Source organism: Merops nubicus, unplaced genomic scaffold (genome assembly GCF_000691845.1).
Source record: "Merops nubicus isolate BGI_N331 unplaced genomic scaffold, ASM69184v1 scaffold18728, whole genome shotgun sequence".
Taxonomy (NCBI): Eukaryota; Metazoa; Chordata; class Aves; order Coraciiformes; family Meropidae; genus Merops; species Merops nubicus.
In genome coordinates this window covers 1-16017 of record NW_008626572.1, presented here as the reverse complement: position 1 = coordinate 16017, position 16017 = coordinate 1, and the positions used below count along the sequence as shown (strand labels likewise).

Here is a 16017-nt window from a genome sequence, read left to right as displayed (position 1 = left end):
AAGGCATTGGCCAGGCATCTGAAATGAATCAATATTCTGAACCATTAAAATCACAAGAATGACAAAGAATTGATTAAAGTTCTAGAAACGACCCCCTTTACCTCCCCCACACATTCACGGCCTAATACATTGAACACAAGCTCCAAGAGCAGCTTCTCTAAAGATACAAAGGAAAAAATATTGTCTAAATCAAAATTTATTGTGACACATTAATTTCTTGCTTTTCACCATATGTAACAGCAATTTGGGATATATTCTGTGCAGTTTGCAATCAACCATAATGACATTCATCACCCTAGGACTCAATGCCCTTTGGGAAACCTCTCTGATTTCTCTGACTGGGTCTGGTTCTCCCATCCAGACCTCCCCCTTTTCACTGATAGGGTCTTGATGTTCTATCCAGAAAGAGATGCAGGATAGTCTGAACCCTGATTATCCTGTTCTAGCAGTTCCCAAGAAATATTGAGTATGATAAAATATCATTTCTAATCAAAGTTATAGAAAGTTCTTACTGAATTTTTCTTAGTAAGTTACAGAAATATCCTAATTGCTTCAGCTGCTCCAAGCCCTCATTCATTTAATCACATACTGAAGTCACAGTCACCCCATTCCCTACGCTTCAAATCAGCATGGCTCTGTGATGACTGTGAAAGGATTGTGTTTCCAGATGATGTGCCCTCCTACAAATACTTCAGTCATTGCTAATAGTGAAATGGAAGCAGAAGCGGCACATGCAACCACTGAAAGGCAGTAACCTCTGCTCTGAATTCTATTTTTTTCTTCAAAATTGTAAACTGAAAATCACCATTCACTGTCTTCCCGTTACAAGAATGGGCTCAATCATTAATTGCCAAAATGTAAATTCCAGTTCAGACTTTTTAACAGACTTAAGAAATCAAGATGCATTAGAGACATGTATCTGACAGACCTCTGCAATCTTACCTTCTTCTGAAGAACATTAACTTTGCGTTCCTTCACTTCTAACATGTCCTTGAGGTCATGGATCTCTCCTGCTTGAGTCCCCTTCTCCTCTGCCATCTCCTGAATTTGCTTTGTCTTCTTATTTAGCATAGTCTCCTTCTCTTCCAGACGTAACCGTAATGCATCCACCTGGATTTAGACATGCAGAAACAGGGTTTGTTTACCACTGAAGGAGAGAAATTTCCGAACAGTTACACTTCCACAAGGGACTGAGTGCTCTCAAGTTACAGACAGATTCAGAAAACTAACATCCTTTACATTAAGACTTCAACATACATAAATCTGTGATAAAACATTATCACAAGTGGTAGGAGACTAAACAGTAAAAATTTTTTATTCTCAAATTATATAAGACTAATCCTCCTTTTGGGAAAATCTCAAATCATACATAACTCAGTCGTGTAAGATAAGAGTCTGAAATTTTTTTCCTAAAAGTAGAAGCTAACACAATATGTTGTTGAGAAGTTCTCTCCTATGTAGAAAAACTGACCCCTTTCTTTGGAACGTTACCAACATTCAGAGATTTAAATATTGACTGTTAGTACCAACAGTCACTTTATATTCTAGGTTTTAATCAGAGTATTAGCTGAGCCTGGTGGTACTGAAAGCAGAGGTCTTTGCAGCCACTGTAGATCAAACCAAGGGAAGAGGGTTACCTTAGAAAGGCTAAGAATATTTTGGCTTAAATAACAACATAATAGTTTAAGTGCAACATGCATTTTCAACACAAAGCAGTTTATATTAAAGATAAAATGGAACAAATGACACAGTACAAGATATTGTGGATGCAATTTGGACACAAACATACTTAGAGCCCCCACGGCCCCATTAAATTTAGAAACACACTCTTGGATTTCTACGTTATCCTCAAGCTTCAAAGCCGTATGTTAAGAAGCTTCTGCTTTTCCTTCTGCATTTCTCTTACACAAATGAAACACAGAGCTCACAAGACAAAAGAAAAGGGAGCAGGAATCAGAGCTATCTGAATATAAATTTGACGAGAAGAATAAGGTCACCACAGAGCACAGACTAATCTCAAAGACCATTGTGGAATACGAAATCCAACACCACCAACCTGCTCAAGACACCAAAAGAAACCCACTGACCCCTATCCACTCAGCATTCAGACAGAGCTCAAATCTGCCAGCTTGGCTGCTGATCTTATTTGACAGTATCAGTTTTGGTTCCTGTTACCTGAATCCATTACAGGACATCAATCACACAGAGTAAACAGGGTGATCAATGAATTTCTTGGTCCTTCTGCCCAGCATAGGCTAGCAGAGTCATGAAATGAAAAGATGACTTGGAGAACTCTGGCTAGTTTAGGTAATCAATACGCTCATGGTATTTAGAGCAATATTTAGTTCTAATGTGTTACTTCTATTCCACTTTGTTTTGATTTGCTAATGGAAAAGTTGCCTCTAAAGCTCTACATTTACAGAATGTTACATGCACAAAATCCTCTGCTGCTTTGTCTGGTTTGTTTCTACACACAGTGCAATAAGCACTTGCCAGTGGGGAAAAGAACTGCCCTGCTCTCCTCATCAGCACTGCAATCCTGCTGCCACCTCTACGTCTGAAGCCTTCTCACTTACACATGCGTTATTAAAATCACATTCCTGACCTCTCACCCAGCAAGTGGGGCACGGACTATATTCTGCAGTGATATTAGAGTACCAGGTACTATCCAAATAGGATTTATAGTACTCTTAGTATTTGTAATGAAATGTTTAGCAGGTGGATCAGGATTTGTCTTCTTTTTTAAAACATGCGGTTTTATAGATTGAGTAGGTATGTTCTCTTCTGGATATCTCTAATATTAAAGTCAAAAGTCACTTTTATTAATTCTTGAAGGGACACTGAAAATCTCCCACACAAGAAAATCCACATACTTTCAACAGTTGTGTTGCAAAATATTTGAGACAGTCCAGATGCCCACAGCACAGTATTAAGTGAAAAGAGAACATCTGCAAACAGAAATTTATCCACAGAATGCTTTCCATTTTCTGATTGATTATTCTGTTTGAACTCTATATTAGCTTACGGTTTGGGGCAAATTGCATTCCTGGTTTTATTTGTGTGAGGTCCCTGCCTGGGAAACCATAGAAAACATTTTCAAGAGTAATTTCAAAGGCTGGCAGGACACACAAACGTCACCTTAGCACTATTCCTGGCAGAACACTGCACTTGTTTATTCATGTCAGCTCAGTTTATGTATGACATCCTCCCACAGTGACAAGAATTGAGGTCTGTGGGAGTCAGGTGATGCCAACTTCAACAAAGTCAGCTTAAGATTTTCTCTGCACATGGAAACGACTAGGCAAACAGCTACTGACGTGCTGACGCCCCTTCTCCTGACTTCTGCCTCTTGGATACTGTCGTCTTAACCCTGGGTTAACCCAAGTGCTTTTGCAGCAATAGACTGCCATGTCTTTAATTATGCACGGCAAGTAAAATCTTACAGTACAGCTCAGGCAACTGCTTGCCCTTCATGTAACACTGGGCTTGCTAACTTGACCTGCATGTAACATCCAATTTCCCGTGAAGTTTAGCAAAATAAACACATTCATTGCCACCTTCAACACAACAGTCTTCCTAGGTACAGGTACAGCAGCTACCTCTGTTCAACTGGATACCACACATTTCTTACACTTATAATTACAGTTCTTCATTATAAGAACGATATAGCAAAAACTGTGTCGGGAACCATTGATTTGCCTTCACAGAATTTTCCAGTAGCAGTAAATAATATTCTATGACTCTAACATGTATAGCCACACATTAAGCATGTAGAATTCAAAATTTCTAAGAAAAACTATTCCATTAGTACTCCAAGACTACCAGAATAAACATAATAAATTACATAGTATTTAATTCAAATTTACTCTTAAGCCTTTTTAAAAATCTTGGATTCTGTAATTACAGTCTTAGCTTTCGGAATATTCCCAGTTTGTAGCTTAGGGAAATTGCTAAAATATTCAAATGTCCAGAGCGAGTTTTAGAGCCAATTCAAGAGCTTGAGTTAACAGGACCTATGTTTCACACGTTTTTTTCTCATTTTTACTATTATTTCCACTGTACAATAGCAACCAGGGTGGTATGACACTGGGGATTCCCACTCAGGATTAGGAAGATGTCATTGAAGCCTAAAATAAAAAAACAGTGCTCTACTCTTTCCTTAAGACTGATTCTTCACACCTACTTGCCACCTGTTCAAACCACAGCTGAACTATTGATTTAGCTCAATGAACCCAAGCCACACTCCATTGAGTTATATCAGAATGTACAACCTCCCCTAAGTTATATCCAAGCCCCAACTTCTCTGTAATCGCAAAATTCAAAATTCTTGTTCTCTGTCAGTATGACTACATTAATGGCAGCCAAAGGAACAGATTGTCAATTCTGAAATACGTGTTTAGAGCTTGCTATGATTTCTAACAAGAGGCAGCTACCTTTTAAAATCGACCTTGAACTAATTCTATCTATATCAGCACTAGGAATTAAAAAATACTTGAGAAACACAAGAGAAGACATAAAACAATATTTGATATGTGAGGTGAAAGTTGCTTTTATCCCACTGTAGATATTGCTATCTGAATTCTCCAAGTACCTCAAATAAATACATTCTAAAAAGAATCGATTTTATAACTAACATAACTACTATCTTCAAACATATCACATAAACACAAAAAGGAGTTAAGCTGTTTTCCTGATAGTACAGTCTGTAGCCGAGACTTAAAAGCCATGCTTACTGACTGATTTTGAACACTGTGCTAATTCACAAGACTTCTCTATTTTTGACATTGTTATTTCTTATTAATTATGTCAGATTTGACTCTTCACCTTACACAAACTACAGCAATATTCAGTACAGTCTGTAGAAGAACTGAGAGTGAATTCTCTATGAACATACAGCTCCTGGTTATGTTGAGAACTTAGATTACACGACTATACCATGGAGAAGTGCACACACCTGGCTTTGTGCTGAGCCCATTTGCTTCATGCTAGGGTTATAAATTCAATGCAGGGCAGATGGACTGCTTCCAGGGCCTGCTCAGCTCAAAAACCAATTCAATCCTTCTTCCACAATCTCCACCGCAAAGTATTAAATACCTAAACACAGTGAACTCAGTTCTGTGACCTGAGCTTAATGTCTGCAGGTGTCAGCACAGGTCTTCATGTAGCTGGTGCTAGAAAGTTCATTAGAGACACTCAGATCCCATTTGCATGTTGCTCACTAAATGTTATCCTCCCTCTAACATCTCCGATTTGGGAGAGTCTGCTATAGTTTCAAAATGCCAGTATAAGCTCCCGATAAAAAAAAAGACCCTTAGAGAATTTTATATTATACTAATGCATTCAGAGCAAATAAAATACTTCCAAAGGACTAATTTTTCTACTGTGTATGGAGCAGACTAATTACAGAACCATGTCAGCTTGGGCAGTACACAAAAATAAAGGGGAATGTTCTCACTGAATTCAACCTCCCACTGAAGCCACATACCTTCTGCCACTGACCTAAGCTAAAGGGCTTATTGGGCTAAACACAAACTTTATACGGAAGCCTTAATTCCAAAATAAATATTGATTTATTTTTTGTTTTGTTTACAACAAGATTGTACACTTTTAGAGCTATTTTTAAAGGTTCCTTCACAACTTGAAAAGCTAACCACAATATACTCTCCACCCACCAAGAGCCCTCAAGATAAACACCTGACAAACATTTCTTTGTAGTTCTAATGTGGCAGGTGGCAAATCCTTTTTTGAGATGTTGGTATAGTATCTTTTCGCCATCTACCTGCCATTTTCTTTAACAGAAGAATAAAAAGGCAGCGGCTTATAAAGGTATTGTCTTTTCTCTCTAAATGTTTATTTAAATATGGCTTTGAAATACCACATCTCCTATGAAGACGTCTGCCAATATGTATGACAGAAGATGCACCCCTCTTCCTCCTCACAACTGTCTGTAAGTGTCTTGAGCAAAGCTAGTTATGTTTTAACATTGAGCAGGGCTGTCAAGAAGTTAGGCCAGGCAGGATCTTGCATTCCTACCCTACTCCCAGTGAAAATTCTTGTACAGGAAGACATATTTTCCTTAAAAAAACCCCAAACACATCACAGAATGCAATGACAAACATGTCAATGATGTATTTTACCAACTTGTTTCAGTCTTATACTTGAGAGGATCACTTGTGACTGTGTATGATGATTTAATTGTTGAGTTTTCTGTCAAGAATATCAGCAAGGATGAAAAAGTTATTACCTTTCAAAAAGCATAAATATCTTCTTGTAATTACATAAAAAGTCTCAGAAACATAAATGGATCATTCTAAATATGTACTCTTATACAATGGAATAGACTGATAATCAACAACATTTTGCACGTGTTGAATCCATACCAGATTGATACATTTTAATGTGGAGAACATGCTAGACTGTATTGAATCCATTAACTTTTTTGTGAAAATATCACTCTAAAACACTATTCTTTATGTTTTAGCTCTACAGCAACTCCTTACTGAAAGACAGACAGAAAGAAAATCATCTTTCACTGTTACTGCAGTTGGTACATTTCACTTATGCAATCTGGAAGCAAACGACATGAATAACCTAAAAAGGGTAAGTAGAGACTCTCACCCTCTCTTTTCCCCTACCCCCCACCTTTCAGCCACTCTTTATTAGTAAAGGAAAAGAGTTTGCATGTCTTATAAAAAGAATCTAATTGAGTTTTGTACTGTGGTGCTATATGAGGATCTCATTTGGAAGAACACAGTGAAGAACAAACACTCTCAATTATTACTTAGTAATATTACAAGACTTTAGAATAATTTTATATATTGTTAAAAAACTACTTTGGCCTTCAGCTAAAATAAAATCAAAATGTTCTGAATAACTATCAAGAGTATCTGTCAATGGTATATAACCAGATCTTTTCGGTTTTAAGTATTATGTTTAAATTCCATACATCTTATTTGAATAAATGTTTACCTATGCTAACAGCAGAAATTATGACCATCTACTGAACTTGTTAATAAAGTACATTCTTCCAAGAACTTCATCTCTCATGAGCAGAAAAATACAATTTTTTATTATTTAAAAGTCAATATTTAAATGTGTTTCTAGCTTTGTCGATCTGTCACATTACTGCACAGTGATTTCATATATCTATATTCTTTTCAATCACTGTAATGGATCAAACCCTGCAATTTACATTTCAAAATGTTTATTTACCTAATACTTCCAGTGATATTTTGAAATGTAAATATTTCTAAAACAAACATGCATGAATCAAACACACATTCCTGACTAGCAAAAACAAAAACATAAATTTAACAAGTTTTTGATTGTAAGCTAGCATACTTTCACAGTTACATTGACCATTGTGACTTCAATTTCTATATAAATTGGAGAATAATCAGAAAACCCATCTTAAAACATCAAAAGGTATTTAGTATGTAACTTGACTTCTGCATGTGGACAAGGCCAAGTGCACCCATAGATTCACTGAACATGGCTAAAGGAAAGCTACATGATGGTAAAAAGTGCAAATAAATTCTCTTACACTCTTGTAATATGGAATCTTTCTACTAGTGTTACCCAGAAATTTTCTGCATGCCCATTCCCCAGCTCCTTTGGCTTTTTACTGTTTTAGGTGTAACAACACAATAATTTTCTGATGCATGACCGCCATCTTTTGGACTTCCACTAACACTACAGTTTCCCAAGCCAAAGGATGAAATGCTGTATTCACACATTTCATGTTTGTTTGTTATTCAAGAACGTCCAGAAACAATAAATTTATGCTATACTTATTATCCATTTGATGTTCAGCTATATACGTGTCTTTAATAAAATGGGATTTTATTAAGCATTTGTTATTGAAACACAGTTTTGAAAATTTTTATCCTTTATCCTGGAATATGCACCATAAAACATGAGAGCCCATATTTCAGGTGTAAGCATAGGCTTACATGCAAGAGGTCCTGTACATGCTGACAGTGGTAGTGAAGCCTCAGTGAGCTGTAAACTACCAGAACGTTCTTCCTTTCTTTGCTCTCTTTTAGCTACAAGGTCATTGAAAATAAATCCCCACAGCTCAGACATTGCAACTTCCAATTTAGCTGTGTCTAGGAAAAATAATATTAGTGATTGCATGTTAGTGGTGCATGTTGTACAACTGTGCATTTATCAGAGGAATAGATGCGTGTTTATACACACAGAGTTGTCTCTGAGATCAAAGACCTGGCCTGGAGAATCAAACATAATAGAAAATACAATATGCTCAGAACAAGTAGTATTGAATGGCTATGGGATTGTACAACCAAAGCAGGAAGAAACAAAATAATCCTTTTTATCTCTTTCTCTGTGAAAAGTCAATAAGTACAGAATTGCCCATTTCACCTCTGTCTGCAGGATGGCAGCTCTTTGCTCTTTAGCTGTAAGAGACTCTTTCAGAACTTCAATATGCTGCTTGCTGTCAGAGAACTGATTTGTGAGGGTCTCCAGCTTTGTCTGCAAGGCCAGCAGCTCCGTGTCTTTGCGTGACAGCTCCTGTTTCACCTGACCGATCTGAAAAAGAAAGAAAAGATGGGCAAAAGAAAAAATAATTTATCCCTTCTTCACAAAAATAGCAATAAATTCACATAACTACAAACAAACAGTAAGATACTCTAATCTTATCCTAGGGAACTGTGAAGCCTTCAGTTACCTTGAATGGAAGGCCAGCAAAAATTTGTGTCATGAGCAGAAGATACAATAAAAAAGAAGGGGGAGCAATAGCATCAATTTTTCAAGAGAGCTTCTTTTTAACAGAGTTAGTCCATTCTTAGTCATCTTTCAAAGGACTGACCCAAACCAGTTACTTAGTAGGGATTAGTTTTTAATGAAGATGAAGAAGAACTGTAATGAGAATGTACCTTTACCCCTTAGTATCAGAAAAGATGGAATACCTACAGGTTTCTCTCAGAAACTTGTTTGCTTTGAAATGTCAAAGCACTGCCTTTCTGTCCATCTCTCCATCTATCAACCCAGCTTAATGCTTACAGTCTGTAAAGACATCTTTACTTTTCCCACTATTTACAAACCCAGCATTTTTATCTTCTAAGTAATACCCTTTAGTTTATGGAAGCTTCTTAAAGCAGACGCAAATACACATCAGAACACCATGAAAACTGTTTGTGGAACTGTGCTTTGTTGAGAGCAATTTTCTAGCTTCAATTTAGTGAATTAAATCAGTACAGAAATTCCAATTTATTTTAACACACGTAGGTTAGATTATCATTTTAAGAGACAAAGAGTAAGAAATGTTATAAGCAAAGCACTGAAATGAGATGAAATCTTATTCTAAATGCAGTCATCATCCATGACAATTTTGATTTAAAAAAAAAATTTCTTTCGTTGTACGACATTTTTCATGTAAAACCAAAGAATTATTTTTTTTTCATAACTAAAGAGGACAGGGAAGTCTAAATGTAGACTTACATCCAAGTTTAGAACCAATTTTATGGTTTGCCTTTTAGATACATCTCACAGAATAAACCAGCCATATTTTACATATTATATAGTGGAGGTAGACATATCTCTAAAAACTAAATAGTTTTCCCTTTTTTAACTTGATTGATTTTGCTGATAACATTAAAAAAAAATCCCTCAATCCCAAAAATACATTGTCTGATGCTTCAAAACAGAAATTCAAGGACATCACAAGCTAAAAATATTGTCTAGGTCATCCTCCATTTCTGGGAATGTGTCAAGAACAAAATTAAATTGATCTAAGCTATAAATTATTTTTTTAATTTTAATTAGAAAAAAATCATGTACTAATAGAAATAACTGAGAGGAAAAGCTTTGGTGAATGTGGTTTTGTCTTGACAATACTGTTTCAATAACAAGCAACTAAAGAAAGAAAACCTATTACCGAAGAACATTGAAAGAGCATCAAAAGATGCTATCAAAGACCCCTGTGTTCCAGTGTGAAACAACGTACATGAGGAGATCAGGAAGAAGGGGCAGTGGAAGAAGGACAAGCACCTCAAAAAAACTCTACACAAACTACTTGTTTTTAAATAGAATCATGGGAAGGAGCATAAGAAGAATTTCATTTATAGAACTATGCAATAATTTACTGTTCACTTAATTCAAATGTATCAGGTTGGTTTGCTCATACTTTTACTAAAAGCAAGTATGTCTGCAGAATTATCTCACCACCTATTTGAATAGATATGAAAGTATTGATGTTAGCAGCAGTATTTCTGCTGTCACCTACTGCATGGAACCAGGTGCATGCTGCTAAGCACAGCAGAGGAGCTTGGAAGAGATGAATTATTTACTGCTAGTTATCTTTTCTGGGATATCTAAACAAAAAGCTTCCTTAAAAACTTCAGATGACAAAAACTTGAACTAGTAGGTAGCCTGAATTATAGTAAAACTTTCTCAAATCAGTTTGGTCTTTCTTTGAAAAGATAAATTCTTTTGGTGGTCATCTTTAATACAGACCATAAATACATGTGTTTGGGTGAAATGCTCTCATCTAAACACAACCACTTTCCATTACATTAAAATTCCCAAGTAGCACCCTAAGATCATTCTCTCTAGAAATCCCCATTCCGGAGCCGTACGCCCACACTGCCACTGTGCCAAAGCCCTTTAGGAAGAATGCAGCGCATACCATTCCCAGTTGCAAGAGAAGTTAATACAGTATCAAGTGCTCACATCTCTCTTCTTCATAAGCCACTATGATCACCCAGCAAATGCACTAATTTCACAGCAAAGGAATAACTTAAACTCATGCTGCTAAAATTAAATAATTGGTTTACAAAGCGTTCAGCATCCAGCTCTTGCTGGTTTTTGCAAAAGAATGTTAAGAAGGTTCAGCACAGATTTTCAAAGTTTTTTTGTTCTACTAAGGAGACCAAATCTCTCTGAAAATCTGGTCCCAAAATGGGTGTTGAATACTTCCGAAAAATCTGCTTCAACAGAGAAGAATAGGTTACTTCTAAAACAGGTCATACCATTAGAAAACCAGCAACAAAACAAATAGAGATATTCAGTTGAAGAGTGATGTTACGGACACCAAAACTATGTGAACAAAAAGGCTGAGCAGGCTGTTAGTTCTATTGTTATATCCAGTCTTGAAGAAGGTAAGAGAAGAAAAACTATCTGGAAAGCCAGAGAGCTAGCAAGCCCCAGAGAATGGCCACTGCACACAAAAGATAAATCTTACTGCAGAGACCTCGGCTTGGAGACCAGCCACTCTTTTTTTCAGGTCCTCCCCTTGAGCCTCTTTGGCACTTAGCTCTTCCTTCAGTTGCTCTACCTGTCACGACATTGTTATGCTTTTAAATATTTACCAGCTTCTAGTCAGCCTGTTTCAATTCAAGTAACTAAAAGTGACAAAGAACTGAACAGAAGGATCAACACTGGTCATTCATTTTCTCTTCTATTCTTCATTAAGTCTTCGCCAAAGTTTGTCTCTGTAATTTCACACAGGCTGCCAGACAAGAATTTCATTATGAAACAAAGATGTACAGTTATGTTTATATATGTTAAAAATGTTCACTGTTCACTCAACAGTTTTGAAATTGGAATTCATGAGGAAATTAGGTCAGGAAAAGGGACATTTTACACTTTAAGAAAATAAACTTATCAAGATACAGCCACAGATTACTATACAATACAATACTGAAAAAAAACCCAAACAAAAATATTGTGCAACTACAAAACAAGGTAGGACAGCAAGATAACAATATTGGAGCTGACTACAAGTCATGAGTGAATAGCTGTATGACTAAATGAAGCAAACTCACTGCAGGAAAACAAATGAGCAGACACAATAGTCAGAAGAGATTCAGAAATTCAGTAGCTGAACCCATCTACAGGGTCACAGAGGAAGAGAAGGGGAAACTGGAGAGTTGATAACAAGGTAAGAAAGAAAGAAGGAGGAAAGAAGAAATGATGGAAGGAAGAGATGCTAAAACAGTCTCTCCATTCCAAATCTGAAGGAGGTATCCTTCAATTCCTAGAAGCAACTCAGTGGGATAAAGGACAAAAGCATAAAAGAACAGATGTGGTTATCTGGAGGCAAATCAGTAAATCAGTGAGCTGGTGTGAGGGAGGTGGAAGAAACACAATTATGACACATTTTTACTTCAGGGCAATTAACGCTTCTCTAAGAAACTTTCTCCAGCATTCTTTTTTTTTTTTTTTTAGAAATAATTTCAAGCAGACAAATGCAGTAGGTTACAATTGTTTATCACCTAGAAATTTTCAGCCTCTATTCCAGGGACTTGTACACTGCTTGCCAGGAGTACTTGAAAGCTAGCTAAAAAAGCAGGACTGTTTACAACATACTTAAATTTACTGTACAAGGTGACCTGAATCTTCATTAGAAAATATTAGGGCCCACTAAAAGTCTGAGAAACATTTCTTTGGAAGAAACAAACAAATTGACTTTTGGCTTCAGACAATTCAGTAGTCAGTGTCCATCTTTATACCTGAGGATCAATATGTCCCACTGCTGTATTTGTCCTGTATTCCCAACTGCATAAATTAATGTTGGCATCATCACTGTTGTAGAGGCTACTCTCATTCTGACTCCAGTACTGGAAGAACAGTGTACTAGAAAGCCATTATAGTGAAAGTTCGTGCTCTTTTCACCATTTACATAATAAAAAGACCTACTAGTTATAGTACAAACATTGCAAAAAGACAACACTTTTTTCAATAGACTACATTTGAAAAGATTCTATATCAAATGAAACCTACAACTACACTGAATTACCAACAGTCTAAAGATAAACACAAAATCCTTCTGAAATACAAGACCGTCAGGTGTGACAATAAAAGCAGAATTTGGGCCTTTGACCTTACTAAATCACCATTATGGTATTTTTCAAATCTGAACCTAAAATCCTCTTAAATATTTTAAAGTTATTTTAGCGGCTTCATGGAAGAATAGAAATAAATTCTGTTTCCCAGCACTTGAATGGGAACCCAAACTGTAACTACTTACTGAAGTATGAAATCTCTCTCATCTGTTCACTAAGCTCAGTTTATGTTACCACTGTAGTTTGTTTTCTCAGTACCTTATTTTTCATGAATTTGGAATGACTACGGTACACCTCCATTTGCTTCATTTCCTCCTCACGTTCCTCTGTACTCAGAGCTCCGTTTGACTTCAACATCTGAATCTCCTCTTCCAAATCCCGGAGGCCACGCTCCATGGAAGAAATTTTTGAATCCTGAAAATGATTAAAAGAGACAGATAAAGATACACAGTTAGATGATATTTTAACACACAACTGGAATAAAAAAAAAAAAAAAGAGGAAATAATTTGTCGGACATGCACCTGTCCTTGAAATTTACTCTTGAATTTCCTACAGAAATCAGGCTACACCTCTTTACATAGCATCTAGCTGAGTGCTCCAGTACTGAGTTTTTTGGTTTTTTTTTTTTTTTTTTTCAAATACCCTTCAAGGAAAGCAAGAGTCTACTACTGAAAGAAAACATGGCTAGGGGCAGGGACAATTATTATAAGTAAAGGAAAAAATATTGCCTTGAAATGCAAAGACAGCATAAAACAGAGAAATAGACTTCTAATTAAATGGTAAAATGTGAATGCAAGAATGAAAAAAAAAGGATATGTGCTAATAGTAATTTAAGTGAGGTCACAAACGGAGAACATAAAAAGTACCATAAGCAAGGAAAAGATGCAACAAGCTAGCTTGAGTGGACAGTCTAATTTTATGTGCATAAAGCAGTAGAAGATCCTTCAAGTATTCTGGCTTCTATATACAAAATTTAAAAAAATTCTATGCTTAAAAAATATACATCTCGAAAAAGAAAAACATCAATCTACCATTATCCTCATGGTTTTACAGGATGATCAGAGGTTTTCAATCTACTTGGTTTACTGTTTCTTTCTAAGTCTTAAGTGTTAGGAACAGCAAGAGCAGATTCATATAGCACATAGAGCTTCATGCATACTCATGAACACAGGTATGTATTTATGAATTGTAAACTCTTTAAGCAGTCTCTTTATAAACATAATTTCTCTAAAATATTTTCTCTTTCCTGAAATGCAGGTAGGACTTGAAACTATCCTACATTGTTTCATAGACCAATCCTTCATAATTTTTTTTGTCTCATAACCAAAGCAAAGCTGAAGAAAGCATGAGAAGTTTTCACAGATTGGTTTTCATTCCTGAGATAGGATTTTTCTAAAGGACCAATCCCATATGCTGGCAACAGATGGAGCACACCTGTCTCCAAGGGGAAAAAGGATCCTCACACAGGAGTTGGCATGCTTCAGACAGGGCTTTAAATTATCTTCCAAGGGGGAAGGGGATAAATCAGGTTCACAAGAGATGTACCCAAGGACAGCCTTCAGTCTACTGTCCTACTCAAGGTGGACGATGATAACACAGGGCTCACTAACAAGTTAGTAACCACGGGAGTGTCCGGGAATGGTCAGATAGCAAGACTGAAAACTGGTGGGTTAACTCTCTCCCTGAAATGCTTGTATACCAATGCATGGAGTATGGGGAACAAGCAGGAGGAGCTGGAGGTCTGCACTAGGTCGGATGACTATGATGTAATTACAGTCAATGAAACACGGTGGGACAGCTCCCACGACTGGAATGTTGTCATGGATGGCTACACACTATTTAGGAAAGACAGACCAATAAGGCGAGGCAGTGCTGTTGCTCTTTATGTGTGAGAGCAACTGAAATGTATTGAGTTCTATCCGGGGGGGAGGAAGAACAGGTTGAAAGCTTGTGGGTAAGAATTAAAGGACATGCAAAGGGGAATGAAACTGTTGTGGGAGTCTACTACAGATCACCAAGCCGAGAAGATGTTGATGAGGCCTTCTACAGACAACTGGAGGGAACATCTAGAACACACTTCTTGGTATTCCTGGGTGACTTCAATCACTCTGATATTTGTTGGGAAGCCAACACAGCTAGGCATATTCAGTCAAAAAGGCTCTTGCAGTGCATCAATGATAATTTCTTAATGCAGCTAGTGGAGGAACCAACGAGGAGAGGTGCACTGCTGGACCTTGTATTAATGAATAAAGGAGGACTGGTTTGGGACATCAAGGCTGGGAACAGCCTTGGCAACAGTGACCATGACATGGTGGAGTTTAGTATTTTACAAGGTAGAAGCAGGGCAATAAGTAGGATTACAACCCTGGACTTCTGCAGGGCTAACTTTGCACTCTTCAAAGATTTGCTTGCAGGAATCCTATGGGCTAAGATTCTGGAGGGTAAAGGAGCCCAGGGAAGATGGTCAGTGTTTAAATACCACTTTCTCCGAGCCCAAGATAACTGCGTTTCCTTGAGTAAAAACTCGGGTAGACGAGTTAAGAGACCTGTATGGATAAGCAGGGAGCTTCTGAAGGAAATTTCAAGAAAGAAGTGTATAGCTCATGTAAGAAGGGACTTGTCACTTGGGAGAAATACAGGGAGATAGTCAGGACATGTAGGAAGGCAATAAGAAAGGCTAAAGCCCTCTTAGAACTAAAACTAGCAAAGGAAGTAAAAGAGAACAAAAAGGGCTTCTTCAAATATATCAGCAGTAAAAGGAACAACCGGGGAAGTGGGGGCCCACTGCTTAACAAGGTGCAGCCCTGATCACTGAGGCTGCAGAGGAGGGCAGAGCTACTCATGCCTTCTTTGCTTTGGTCTTTAATCCTGAGGCCCAGCCCTTGTGAACTCCAGACCCTGGATGTAGGGGAGAAAGCCTGGAGGAGGGAAGACTCTCTGCTAGTCAGTGGAGACTGGGTTAGTGATGAGTTAAGGAAATTGAATATCCATAAATCCATGGGCCCTATGAGTGAAGGAAATTGAATATCCATAAATCCATGGGCCCTGAGGAGATGCACCCAGGAGTATTGAGAGAACTGGCTGATGTCACTCTACCACTCTCCATCTGTTTTCTAGATCGTGGCAAACAGGAGAGGTGCCTGAGGACTGGAGGAAAGCCAGTGTCACTCCAGTCTTCAAATGAAAAGGGCAAGAAGGAAGACCCAGGAA

The 16017-nt window shown here is 37.3% G+C and overlaps 1 protein-coding gene across 1 annotated transcript in view; it reads right to left on the bottom strand.

The window, feature by feature from the left end:
* LOC103778476 (ELKS/Rab6-interacting/CAST family member 1) overlaps positions 1–13220 on the bottom strand; it is a gene marked incomplete at its 5' end in the record, with an annotated part of 47287 nt that extends 34067 nt beyond the window's left edge. Inside the window, 4 exons of the mRNA XM_008946066.1 lie at positions 943–1110; positions 8383–8550; positions 11213–11296; positions 13065–13220. Of these exons, the coding sequence (XP_008944314.1) occupies positions 943–1110; positions 8383–8550; positions 11213–11296; positions 13065–13220 (576 nt within the window). The remainder of the gene's footprint in view (positions 1–942; positions 1111–8382; positions 8551–11212; positions 11297–13064) is intronic.
* Between the last annotated feature and the right edge of the window lie 2797 nt (positions 13221–16017).